This window comes from Jaculus jaculus, chromosome 10, assembly GCF_020740685.1.
Source record: "Jaculus jaculus isolate mJacJac1 chromosome 10, mJacJac1.mat.Y.cur, whole genome shotgun sequence".
Taxonomy (NCBI): Eukaryota; Metazoa; Chordata; class Mammalia; order Rodentia; family Dipodidae; genus Jaculus; species Jaculus jaculus.
Window position 1 is genome coordinate 29,524,976 of NC_059111.1, and position 13,840 is coordinate 29,538,815.

At 40.3% G+C, this 13,840-nt stretch overlaps 1 protein-coding gene across 3 annotated transcripts in view; it reads left to right on the plus strand.

Moving 5' to 3' along the window:
- Snap91 (synaptosome associated protein 91) overlaps positions 1-13,840 on the plus strand; it is a 131,348-nt gene that overhangs the window by 87,737 nt on the left and 29,771 nt on the right. For all 3 annotated transcript variants that reach the window (XM_045160372.1, XM_045160373.1, XM_045160370.1), the window contains exons 13-16: positions 2,399-2,508; positions 4,196-4,308; positions 10,350-10,364; positions 10,514-10,684. In XM_045160372.1, the coding sequence (XP_045016307.1) occupies positions 2,399-2,508; positions 4,196-4,308; positions 10,350-10,364; positions 10,514-10,684 (409 nt within the window). The remainder of the gene's footprint in view (positions 1-2,398; positions 2,509-4,195; positions 4,309-10,349; positions 10,365-10,513; positions 10,685-13,840) is intronic.

Genomic DNA, 13,840 nt, shown 5'->3' on the forward strand with positions numbered 1-13,840 from the left:
GTCATTATGACTGTTCTAGTAACTCCCAGATACCATGTACTGTGCCAGTGCCCAGCTGGCCAACTGCCTAAGATTCCCACAAGGCCTGGGCAAGAAGAATAAAATTAAACTAGCAAACATCTTTCTGATTTCTCTGCTACAAAACCATATTTAAAACCATTAATGTCTATGTGAAAAGGGCCAGCTTCACAATGCTCAGCAGAGTGTGGTAAGATCAGGGTTTCCTTTGGGACAATCTGTTGTGACATACTGATCAAATAAAATTGTAGTTTCTTTTGCTTTTTCGTAACAATGAGATTATTTGGGTTCTGTTCTCTAAGCTCTCATATCTCCTTAGAGATTATAGTTACAAGGCATTTTAATGAACTTTCTTTGGCCTTTATCTCTGCATTCATGTTGGTAGTAATATCTGCTGTAAATTCTCAGTGTTATCTTATATGCATTGTTTTTCTAAATTAATTTACAAGTATTTATTCAAAGTAAAAGTCATTCTGTTTAAGAGTGATTTTGTTTTGAGAGTTGTCAGTGGCCATAGTGGGTAATATGCAATTACTTATCCCTAGTGTTTTTCTATTCCATTAGCTTCCCATTTGGAAGAGTTGAGCTCTTTGTTGCAGAGAGAGGATTAAATTACAATTTTCTGAGCAATTCACACCCGTGCTATTCTAGTGTTTGCCTCTTTCAGTGTTCCAAATTTCACAGTTGTATACCAACTGAATTTTGATTTCTTGATTGGTTTTATTCTGAGGTGATAAATATTGGTCAAACAATTGAAGTAAGGAATGTCCCATAAATTTGTTATGTATCCTTTTACTTTTTATTTGTTTGTTTGTTTGTTTTCCGATGTAGGTTTTCACTCTTGCCTTGGCTGACGTGGAACTCACTCTGTAGTCTCAGGCTGGTCCAGAGCTCACAGTGATCCTCTTACTTCTGCCTCCCAAGTGCTGGGATTAAAACCATACACTACCACTCCTGACATTTTGTTTTGAGAGTTGTCAATGTCTATAATGGATAATATGCAATTAACTACTGCTAATGTTTTCCTTTTCCATTAGCACTCATTTGGAAGAGTTTCAGAGTTATTATTCTTTCTGAAACTCCCTTTAAATTTGTTTGAAGTCTAGTGTTTTTCAGTGGCAGAGCCCTTACTTGCTCTTGGTCTCCATGCACTGTGCTTGCTGCTAAGTTTCATTTCCACTGACAGAACTAGGGATCAGTAGACTGTTTTGAAATTTTCCGTTACTTTTTATTTTATGAATACATGGGAAACTAAGTATATCAGATAAAGCAGACTTAATATACTATACAAAACTTTTTATTCCTTGTCATAGGAGTTGACTATTAGCTCCTCTACTAAAAACAAAAAGAGCTAGGAGGGATGGAGAGATATCTTAGTGGCTAAGGCACTTGCTTACAAAGCCTAAGGAACCAAGGTCGATTCCCCAGTACCTATGTAAGCCAGATGTACAGGTGGTACATGTGTCTGGAGTTCATTTGCAGTTGCTAGAGGCCCTGAGGTACCTGTTCTCCACCCCCCCCTTCAAATAAATAAAAATAGGAAAGCAAGCTTTAGATTTTATTTCCCTTTGAATTTTTTGTTTAACAGTACTGATAAGGTGCAGTCATGAGGTCTTCAAACTGTCCATAACTTGAGCCTTGCTTGTTAATTGTTCCCTGATGACTATGAAGTGATTGTTAAGTGTCTGGGTGTTTAAAACATCAGAGAACACTTCACATGAAGTATATTTAGGATGAGAAGGAAAAGTAATGACCCTAGTTTTACAGCAATTATAGCTATTGAAATTTTTTTACATTAATCATAACTTTCCCAACAATTTTAGATTCAGGAAATACATTTAGATTGATTTTAAATATATATGAGCAGAAGTCAGTACAATATTGGAACAAATATTTAACCAAGATTTTATGATATTGAGGACAGAGAAATGGCTCAGCAATTAAAAGGCACTTTCTTGCAAAACCTAATGACCCAGATTCAATTCCCTGGTACCCATGTAAAACCAATACACAAAGTGGCATACATATGTCTGGAGTTCATTTGCAGTGGCAGGAGGCCCTGGCACACCCATTATCATTCATTCTCTTTCCTTTACCCCCCTCTCTCTCTCTCTTTGCAAATGTGTAATAAATAAAAAAATTTTAAGATTTTATGAGAATTACATTTAACTTCTAGACCTCAAGGCATGTTTTTCCAGTAGTTATTGTTACAATTCTTAATTTCAATTTCTTTTGAGTTTTTTTGTTTTTTGTTTTTTTCCTCTCACGAGGAATTACAGAATAAATGCTGGAAATGCCATGGGTTCACAAAGCAAAAACCCTGTTGCTATGTCATCTCGATTTGCATTGATCAGCATGTCCTATGCATCTTAACTTTCAGTCTTCTCCAGTCACAACTGTTACATCGCCTAATTCTACACCAGCTAAAACTATCGACACATCCCCACCAGTCGATTTATTTGCAACTGCATCTGTGGCTGTCCCAGTAAGGTTAGTTAATGAGCATGCAGTGAACTGGTCATTAACATTTTGATTAGGTTTTTGTTTAATTTTTATGTACTGTACCCAAATGATTTCACTAAATAAAATCTAACTCTAACAATATGTGGTTTAGAAGTTATTTTTGCTTTATAATGTAAGCTCATTAATGCTCTTACAGTTACTTAGGCTTGTACATCTTAAATCCTTAGAAATATTTATATATGCTATAGAAATCGCCCTGTTGCTCAGACATTTAGGAAAGAAACTGAAAGAAAGATGAATATACTGCAAATTCTTATGAAATTGGTCACTATGGAAAATTTTACTAATTTTCAGTTTCTTTTGTGCAAAATGTGAAAGGTGTTTCAAAGTGCTTCAAAACCAACATCCACCAAGGTTTAGGGAACAGTGCCGAGGAAGTGGTGGATTGAATATGAGTGCTGCTCTCTCTGCTAGCCAGAGAACCTTCTCTAGGGAGGTGGGGTAGACACTGAGGAGACTCAAAACTCATCAAAGCAAAAAATAAGAGGTTGTAGAGAGCTCAACTGTAAATGAGATTTCTAACACATTCTCCAAAGCTCAGAGAACATTGCAGATGAGGAGGAGAAAAAAAATGTAAGAGACACAGGGTAGGCAAGGGTACTTTGGGGCATGTCCTCCCAACATGAGCTAGGGAATTCATGACCCACCAGTGATTCCTGATACCCTCATAAGACAGGCACAGTTCTGAGCCCATTAACATCTTATCCAGGAGAATGGAGAAGGGCAAAAAGAGACAGAGGTCAAGACTTAAATTTTGTATTGCAAACAAGGTGCCAGGACAGCTAGGAGATTGGAGCCATCTTTTGAACAGCCAGACTTGGAACTTATGCAGGTAAAGAGCTTTAAACAGCATAGCCTCAACTGAGTAAGTAAAATAAATAGTAGGGCTAGAGAGATGGATTAGTGGTTAAGGTTCCTGCTTCCTAAGCTTAAGGACCCAGGCTCCACCTAAGCCAAATGCACAAGGTGGCACATACATCTGGAAATCATTTTCAGTGGCTAGAGTACCTGGTGTGCCCATTCTCTCTCTATCTGCCTCTTTCACTCTCTTTTTCTCTCAGTCGAAAATAAATAAAATATTTTTAAATAATTAAAAAATAAAAACTGTGGTCATTTTAGGGTGACCACACTTAGAAACAAACTTGATATATTGATTATCATTTAATTTAGGAAAAAGGAAAATTAATTATTTATTATTCTCCTTAATATTGTTTGGTCAATGAATTCTTAAGACATGGTTGTTTTCTATGTATGAAAGTAGAAAATAGAGAAAAGGCAGCCCCAAGGTTATGTTGCTTATTTCCCTCTAGCACAGAGCTATGATCACTACCCAGCTCACCATCTGCTTTTGTAAATAAAGTTTTTTTGGCACAAAAGCATGATGATGATGATGATTGATTTCTGAATTGTCATTGTCCCTTTTCCTGCTGCAGTAGCAGAACTAAGTATGATAGAAGTCACCTGCCCTCAAAGCTCCACATTCTTTCCATCTATTCCTCTACACAAGTGGTGTGCCAAGCTTTGGCACAAGCCATACTTTTTCAACTATTATTCTTACTAGACTTCTAGTATCTAAAGTGTTTAATGTTTGTTTGAAAACAGCTTTACACTGTATATGTCAATGTCTGATTGTGAAGTTTTGTTTTCCTTGAAGCACTCCTAAGCCATCCAACGATCTTTTGGACCTCCAGCCAGACTTCGGAGGGGCCGCGGCAGCCGCTGCACCAGCACCACCGGCAGCTGCAGGGGGAGCCACGGCCTGGGGAGGTGAGTGGAGGCAGACAGGCTTGCGGGTGGTCTCCAGGCGTTTTACATGGTGATTTTAACTTAGGCTATTATAAGTGCCTGCAGATTGTCCACAATGCTGTTAGAGACTTGGAAGGAACCTGCTGAGAATGGCATCGACTGATTAAGAGTTATATCATGAAAGCAGAGAAATGCTCATGATACAGTTTAAATATTCAAATCACCATATAATTTTTAAAAATATTTTACTTATATATTTGAGAGAGAAAGAAGGAGAGAGTGTGACAGATCCAAGGCCTCCTGCCACTGCATACAAAATCCAGACACATGTGCTACTTTTTAAATCTGGCTTTACATCAATATTAGGGTATAGAACCCAGACCATTAGGCTTTACAAGAAAGCATGTTTAACCACTGAACTCTCTCTTCAGCCCCTGATCATATAATTTTTAAAGTTGAAATAAGGGATATATTTTCTTTGTGATGAAAAAATTCTGATTATTTTTAGTAATGATTCTTTAGAAATTCAAGCTGTAGACTGAAGATTTTACAAGACCATGAATTTATGAGGTCATTCAATATTCCTAATGTGGTGTGTTGAGTACAGTTCCTGCATTGTGGGAGAAGGGGCAGGAAGATTATAAGAGGTGCAGTGGGGGGAGGGGAGAGTAGGAATTTCCTGACGCACAGCCCCTCACCCCAAGAGATTGAGGCCTTAATTACCCCACAATGATTACCAATAACCTCACTGAGGAGAATGCTCAAGGAAAATGAGGCTGGGAGAGAGGAGATATAAGAATATAACCTTTGTAAAATAAATAAATAATACAAAGAAAAGTTCCTGGGTCATGTAGTCTTCAGTTGATTTTATTTACATAGTATTTAATTTCATGAATATGAGGCCTATTATGTGTCCTTATTGTATCAGAAAAGATCTATACTAGCTGGGCATGGTGGCGCACACCTTTAATCCCAGCACTCAGGAGGCAGAGGGAGGAGAAATGCTGTGAGTTCAAGGCCACCCTGAGACTACGTAGTTAATTCCAGGTCAGCCTGGACCAGAGTGAAACCCTACCTCAAAAACCAAAAAAGAAAAGATCTATACTATGCTGATTGGTTAAGAAGAATCAAACTTAAGGCACTTAATTCCCAGTTGACTCATGGATCTCAAAAAAAAATCAATTTACCATAAATGTTTTATTAAAAACACTAATATAAAATTAATATAAAATGGAAGTAATCGTGACACAATTCCCAAAGGCATACAGAGACATTGTGAACACTGTGCTTGACCACCACAAATTATCAATGAATTTTTTTTAATGTAATAAGACATGATACATACAGCTGTAAAAGCAACATAGTTGAAAGACATATAACCCAGCAAGAAATTAATAGGATGAGAAAACTAGGATTTGAAGAGTACTGTTAGAATAAGATGGGTCAGGGCTGGGAGGCCACTCCGTAAAGTGCATGCCTTGCAAACAGAAGGACCTGAGTACAATCCCCAGACTCCAAGTAAAAAAAACTGGGCATGGTGGCATGTGTTCAGAATCCCATCACTGAGGAAGTAGAAACATACAGATCCAGGCTCTCCAGCCAGCCAGTCTAGCCTCTGCAGAGAGTTCTAGGCCAGTGAGAGACAGTCTCAAAATAAAATGAAAAATGAAAATAAAAAAGGAGGTGGTGGCATTCCTTAGATGTCCTTCGGCATAAACATACATGCGCGCGCACGCGCGCACACACACACACACACACACAAGATTTAATCCAATGCTGTTATACTATGAGGCAATAAAAATCATAACCTTGGGGTTGGTTTTTCTTTCAGACAGAAATTATTTTCATCACCAGCAGACAAGATATGTAATTTAATATATCATTTCAGAAACAGAGTCCTTAATTAACAGTAAGTAGCAAGGTCAAATAAAGTTTATATTACCCTAGATAATTAAATAGTCCTGAGTAGGCTTATTAAAAATAAGTCAGTATAACATCAAAAGTACATCCTGGCAAGGAGCTTTCTCTCTAGGAATCGTGGAGGCCAGAAGCCAGAAATCGCAGCTCCACCGGGCATGCGGTGGAGAGTCCCCATCAGGGATTCTGTGCGAGCAGCCATGTAGATGGGCAGAAGCACAGAGAGAGCCTTGCCCTTCTCACCCATGCTTTCATGAGTCTGTCCCGTCCTTAGCCTCTCTGACACCATAAAGGGAAGGTGGTTCTTGGGAAAGAGGCAAGAAGACACAATTGTTTCTATTGATTCAGCTTTCCCCTCATTTTGTGTCTTCCGGAACCTCAAAGTCTAGAAGGAGTTGGGCATGTTACCAAGCAACTATGCAAGACTAACCAACAAGTAACATGATGAGAAATGTAGCAAACATTTATAAATTGACTAGAATAGTTTATAAAAGAGAATGTATTAGTTCCAAGGTTTATTTGATAACAAAATAAAAGGAAGATAATCACTGAAGAAATAAAATAGATAACTGTAAACATGAACATTTTAAATGTTGGCTTAGAAGGCTGGGGAGATGACAGAGTGCTTAAAGACACTTGCCTGCAAAGCCTGCGAGTTTGAAGTTCAATTCCCCAGTATCTGTACAGAGCAAGATGAGCATTCATTTGCAGCATCAAGAGACCCTGGCACACCCATACACACACATACAAATAAGAATGTTAAAAATAAATTTTGGATTAATTTCATTTTAAATATCTAAATGTTCTATATTTGAGTGGTCATCTTCTGAAGCTAGGGCTATCATTTTTTAATAAAATTGTTTAAAAAATAAAAATATAATTGGTCTTTAAACTTCTAACTTTATTAAGTTTCAAGAAAATAATAGTGAATACTGAAGAGATTTTGTATGAAGTTTTTCACTGAGTTTATTCATTCATTCTGGGCTCTATCTTTTACACAGTTCATTTGTATTTGCTATTTACTTTAACTATTACAGTTCTTAGACAATGCTCTTTTTTCCTGTTTAAGAATTTTTCAATCCTCAACTCATATATGTGACTAACAAAACTTAAACTTTAATATATAGTTGTAAGTGTAATTTTGGGTGGTTACATAAAAAAATCAAATCATATATGAGTGTTATTTTTAATTCTTTCAACCATTAAATCAGTATGTGTTTATACTTCTTGTCTTTACCCTTAAGATGCTTTTCTATTTCCTGACCTTCCCCACTAGAGGGAGCACGTTTTCATAATCAGACAGCACCAGACTAGTTTAGGTCCTATGGTCTCCTCGGGATAAGATTAGACAACGTTTTCATCTCATCCAAGCGCCCAGAACTGCAGCATTTCATAGAAAAGGAAAGCTCACAGGGAAATTGATTAATAACTATTTCTCAATTTGTAAGAAAAGTGATTGAGTTTATAAACCTTAAGAAACTTTTTAAATGAAATAGAGAAGTAATAGCTACTTTTCTGTATTTACCCTGAGATATTTAGTGGGCTTGACAAGGATGCTAAGTTATAGCAGGTGTCTGTTGATTCATTTGACCAAGCAAAACATAAAATCACTTTCTCAGAGCTGGACAGATGGCCCAGCAGTTCAGGCTCTTGCCTACAAAGCCCGAGAACCAAGGTTTGATTCCCCAGTACCTACATAAAGCCAGATGCACAAGGTGTGGCACATGCATTTGGAGTTCATTTTTAGTGGCTAAAGGCCCCAGCACACCCATTCTCTCTCTCTCTCTCTCTCTCTCTCTCTCTCTCTCTCTCTCTCTCTCTTCCCCTCACTCCCTCCTCTCTCTCCCTCTCTTTCTTTCTCTCTCTAAAACTCTATAAATCTGCTGGATGTTCTTCTGAACATGTGTAATGAAATGGCTTTTCTGCTAAGGCCTGTAGCACTATGAAATAATCACTGGAAAGGGCAGGCTGGAGCTCTCCCTGCAGCCAGGAGAAGACGCATGTCCATGTCTGTGACTTCTGGCAGCTGCCCACCCTGACTTCTGACGAATATGTTTGAAATGTGTGGCTTTATGGCTGTGGGATAATAGCTGTATCAGGACAGGTTGCTGTCAGTGTCAGGAATTGCTTGAAAACTTGCTTTCTCAGGATTTTGGAGCTGGCTGCCTATAGGAAAAAAAAAAAAAAAAACCTGGTTATATCCTATCACTGTTTCTACTACCCACTAGCTCACAGGCCAACACTTGATTTTAATTTAGAATGTGTACCTAATAAATGTCAAAAGCAAGAGATAAAAATAAGAAGGCCTTTGATGACTAGGTAGTAATCTATTTTCTGCTATTACTATAGTTAAATCAGTGTGATGAATTTCAGTGTGCAGTTTATGTTTCTTAGTTTTATAAATGTCTTCTAGAAATTTTGGTTTGTTAAAATTTCATATGTTTTAATTTTTAATTTTATTTTAGAGAGAGCAAAAGAGAGAGGGAGAGTATTGGTGTGCCAGGGCCTCAGGCACTGAAATTGAACTCCAGACGCTTGCTCCACCTAGTGGGCACATGCGACCTTGTGCTTGCCTCACCTTTGTGTGTCTGGCTTATGTGGGATCTGGAGAGCCGAACATGGGTCCTTTGGCTTTGCAGGCAAGCACCTTAACCACTAAGCCATAACTTCATGCTTAAAATAAATTTTCTCAGCAAGCTCAGATAAGAGCCCTGAGATATATACATCACATGACTGAATGAAGAACACCACCAGTCACTTTGAGTGCTTAACCTCAAGTTAGGAAGAACTCCTGTGGTACTATTTTCTTAGATGCTGTGCAGTCCAGTTCACATTGCTGGTAGAAATCACCCAACCAAGATCAGCTTCTGGGGAAAAAGAGATTTATTTTGGCTTACAGCCTTGAGGGGAAGCTCCATGATGGCAGGGAAAACAATGGTATGAGCAGAGGATGGACATCACCCACTGGCCAACATTTAGTGGACAATAGCAACAGGAGAGTGTGCCCAAACACTGGCATGGGGAAACTGGCTATAACACCCATAAGCCCTCCCCAACAATACACTCCCTCCAGGAGGCATTAGTTCCCAAATCTCCATCAGCTGGGGACCTAGCATTCAGAACACCTAAGTTTATGGGGTACACCTGATTCAATCCACCACAGATGCCAACTGTTACTCTGTAGTTGAACACTAAGATCACCCGAAGTTTCCAGCAACATGCTGATCTCAGAAAGGGTAGAAAGTTATAATACCTCACAATTTCTCTCACACTCATGTCAAAAATAATTCTTGTCATATTTTTAAGGGTCAAAATGATATGTTACATTGGAAAACATTAGCTAATGTGCAACTTATGGAAAAGAGAACAGTTTACGTTATGGCACACACCTATAAACTCCAGCACTCAGGTGGTAGAGGAAGGAGAAAAAATGTTGGATAGAAACATTTGGATACTTAGATTTTTAGATAGATAAACATTTAGTTAGGTAGAAACCCTAGCTACAAAAAGAAAAAAAAAAATCAACAAACTGCATTTTCTCAGAAGTGGCATTTAGAGTATGGTGAAATCTGGGCTAGAGGGATTGCTTAGTGGTTAAGGTGATTGCCTGAAAAGCCAAGGGACCCAGGTTCAATTTCCCCATACCCATGTAAGCCAGGTGCACAAGGTGGTGCATGGGTTAAGAATTCGTTTGCAGCAACTGGAGTCCCTGGAGAGCCCATTCTCTCACTCTATCTACCTCTATCTCTCTCAACTAAATCAATAAAAATTTAAAAAAAAATACAGAGTGCTGTGAAATTGTTCAAAATAGGTAAAGTGATGACAGATCTGTCAGAACATATTCTGGGCTTGGCACAGTTGTTTGGGCAGGCTTCTGGTCAGTCGCTTGACTTCCCTTGCCCTTAGTTTTTCCATGTGTAACATTGGTGACTTGGTCTAGAATGCCTAAGGCCCTCCCTGCTTGAAAGGGCCATGGGGAGATGAGATGATGCACTAAGCTTTAATTACAATTGGTTTGGAAAAGCACACAGAGCGCCAGGGTCCTCAGCCCGTGCCTCGCCCTGCGTGGGTGTGCTATGGCCGAATGTTTCAGCTTTAGCTCTTATTTCCTCATATGCTGCCACATACTGGACATCCATCCATAGACCTTTTGGGAGAGGGTGAGTAAGCTTTATCTATGAGCCTCTCTTTGGAGGGACTTCTGTATCTGAGTAACTGTCCTCGCCTTGACCTTGTGGACTCTGGTCCATCCTCTGTCCTTTGCTTGCTTTCCTTGTCTCCCATTTGCTCTGTCTCTGGGGAAATACAGATTCCTTGGCTGGGCTTTCCTCTGTTCCCGCCACCGAAGCACAGATTTCAGACCCGTTTGCGCCAGAGCCTTCCCCTCCCACCACAGCCGCCGACACCGCGACCGCCTCGGCCTCTGCCTCAACCACCACGACTGTGACGGCTGTCACTGCTGACATGGATCTCTTTGGAGGTTAGTTTGTCACATCATGCTCCTTCAATTTTCCTTTCGGGTTGGCTCTAGTACCTGAGACTTCCAGAGTTTAAGTGGTCTCACTTTATATGAGAGTATGGCAGGGAGTTAGAATACTTTTCTAATGTTGGTTCACATAATCTTGTCATTGCTAACGTCATCAGCTTTCTCTCCCTGCAGCCTTGGCACTTTTAGAGCAAAGACCGTAGCCCCATGAGCCTATGTGATCTTAGATTAGGATCTAGTTGCTGATAGAATTCTCCTATTCCTACCCTCACGCAGAGCCTCTGTGAGAGTACAGGCCTCTCGGTCACATTCAGGTATGACTGTGAGGCCAGGTTAGAACCAGCCCAGTGAACACTTGGAGAGTAGAAGAGGGCATCCCTCACTTAAATGCTTAATCTTTTGAGTGGAAAAACAAAAATGAACCAAGAGGAATTCAAATTTGGAGAACTTCTTGGAGCATTTACTGATATGCCCTCTCTTTATTGTTGTGTGTCCACGTAAAACGTCGGATCATAATCTTTAGAACTTCAGAGAGCACCTGAACTAGTACTTAACACGCTGATTGGGAACGGGTGTAGGGAAGGATTTGCACTGACAGTGTAGAAATGTGCTTCCCACGCCAGTGTAAGTTTCACCCAGTGCAGGCCCTGTGGTACGCCTTGCTCTGGGGAAGCTTCTGAAGCCGTGTGTCTGTGTACTCCCCGCAGGACAGAACCAGTGTCCGAACCCAGACACACATGGGCCTGTGTTAGACTCGTTATGGTTTTGTGTTTCTTCATTACCACATAACATCTTTTCCAGGGTGTTCTGAAGGTAGTGTAAAGAAATTGGAGGAAGCAAGGGATGGGGAGGCCAGGAGAGACTTGGTAGACTATCGTGGAACCAATCCATTCCCCCTGGGGACACTTAGGCACTCTTACATACCACTCTGCTATGTGGCACGTATGTAGGACCCAAGCTCTGAGGTGGTCCAAGATGACTAGCAAGAAGCAAGGCGCAGCATTGTTGCCACTGTGTTCCCAAAGAAACTCCATTCCTACATACACAGAGGGACCTGATTTTTAAAAAGCTGAGGGGAGGGACTAGCAGAAATGGCTCAGTGGGTAAAGTGCTTGCCGCACACGTGTGAGGACCTGAGTTCGGATTGCCAGTGCTCACATACGTTGCGGAACTGGTGGTGCTCTTTCACTCCCAGAGCTGGGAAGGTGAAGACGGGGAATCCCACGGGCTCTCTAGCTAGCTAGCTAGTCTAGCCAAATACGTGAGCTGTAGGTTCAACCAAAGAGAATCTGCCTGCCTTATGACTTTCTATACTAATAATAACTGAGCCTAAGCCGTTTCTCTGGAATATTCTTTGAACCATGATGTTTCCTGTCCAGCAGAAGAGCCTGCCTGCTTGGGAATGTTCCCATGTGAGCACTTTTTTTTTTTTTTTTTTTTTTTACATTTAACACAAATCTTAAGAGCTAGTACTAGAGTCCCATAGCTAAGCACCAAACTGCGGGCTGCCCATCGATCGCTCAGTAGCCCTTCTGTCATCTGGCTGGCGCAGAGTCACGACAATGACTCTGCAAGTCTCATCACAACATTACATCCATCTCCATAGCTCTGTGACGTGTGTCCTGGCCTCTGACAGTTGCCAAAGCTCTGCTGGCACAAGTATCTGTAGTATGATTTTCAATATTTTGCCTCCTAGTCTCTTTCATACCCTTTCTTGGTTTATAACAACTCATTTAAACCTTTGATTTTATATTTTTTAAAAGGTAAAATTTTGTTGGCTGTTTTGTGTAGTCATTTTTAAATATTTTAGCTCTCCAAAAATGGTCAAATAGTTAAATTCTAGTAGGGATACCATCCCATTTTTGATTTGTGAAAGTTACTAATTGCACATTGGTTTGTCTCAATGTGAGTTTTTCTATGCACTGGAAGTGGTGCTGACTCTCCAGCACGATGAAGCGCCTTCTCTGTCACCTGCTCTGTTGTGACCAGGCCCTCTAGAGAACGTCAGTCTGTTGCACGAAACAAGTGTCTGGGAAGCCAAAGACCATCCTCATAGTCTGTCTGCATTTCTACCTATGGGCTAACCAATTAGCTTAACCAGCCTTCCTTAAAGCCAGTAATTTAATACAAGCATAAATAGCTAGATTTCCTATATGGGCCTTATGACCTGGTGCCTTTGAGGAAGAAAAGAAACCAGTATGGTGACTCTTAACCTGTTGAGAACAGTTGTTGACTTTGTGCTTAGTGTGAGATTTGTACATGGGTTAAGTAGCTGGTATGAAAGAGAAAATAGTCCAGGCTGTGAGGAATAGCTACTGGAAATTTTAAGAAAGGTCGTCATGCAACAGGAAGGTTGAGAGGAAAAGTCTTTTTAGAATGCTGGAAGGATAAAGGAATAGTCATTCGGTGCATTCCACCTGCTAGAGAAACCTGGCCTGCATCTGTCATGGTAGAGTAGCAGGAAGGTATTTCCTGATAGAAAACCTGGCCAGATGTAGAAATAAACTGTAAGAGAAAGAGAACAGGATTGGAACAAGCTTTGGCTTGCAATATTGGAGAAATAAGAGTGTCCCAAAGACAATGGGAAAAATTAGTTATTAGAAGACTCTTGGGGCTGGGGAGAATGCTCAGTTGTTAAGGTGCTTACCTTACCACAAGCCTGAGGACCCGAGTTCAGACCCAGCACCCATGTGAAGCCTATTGCAAAGTGGTTCATGACTCTGGCAATGGGAGGTAGAGTTAAGAAAATCCCAAAACTCATAAGCCAACTAGTCTGGCTTTCTCAGTGACAAGAGACATGAGAGACCCTGTCTAAATCAACACAGTGAAAAGAGGGAGGACCAGCACACTGAGGTTGTCCTCTGACCTCCATATGTGCACCATGGCACACAGGTGACAACACACATGACACACATGGTTTTGTAAACGAATCTGCACATACTGATTTTTGATGTTGTTTTTTGTTTGTTTGTTTGTTTGTTGTTTTTTTTTTTTAGACAAGGTCTCAATCTATAGTCCAGGATGGCCTCAAACTCACAATGTTCCTCCAGCGTCCGCCTCCCTAAGTGCTGGGATTCAAAGTGTCAGCCACCACACCCAGCTACTTGCCTATTTCTTAGCATTGAATTTTTATTTTTCTCTCATAGTTCT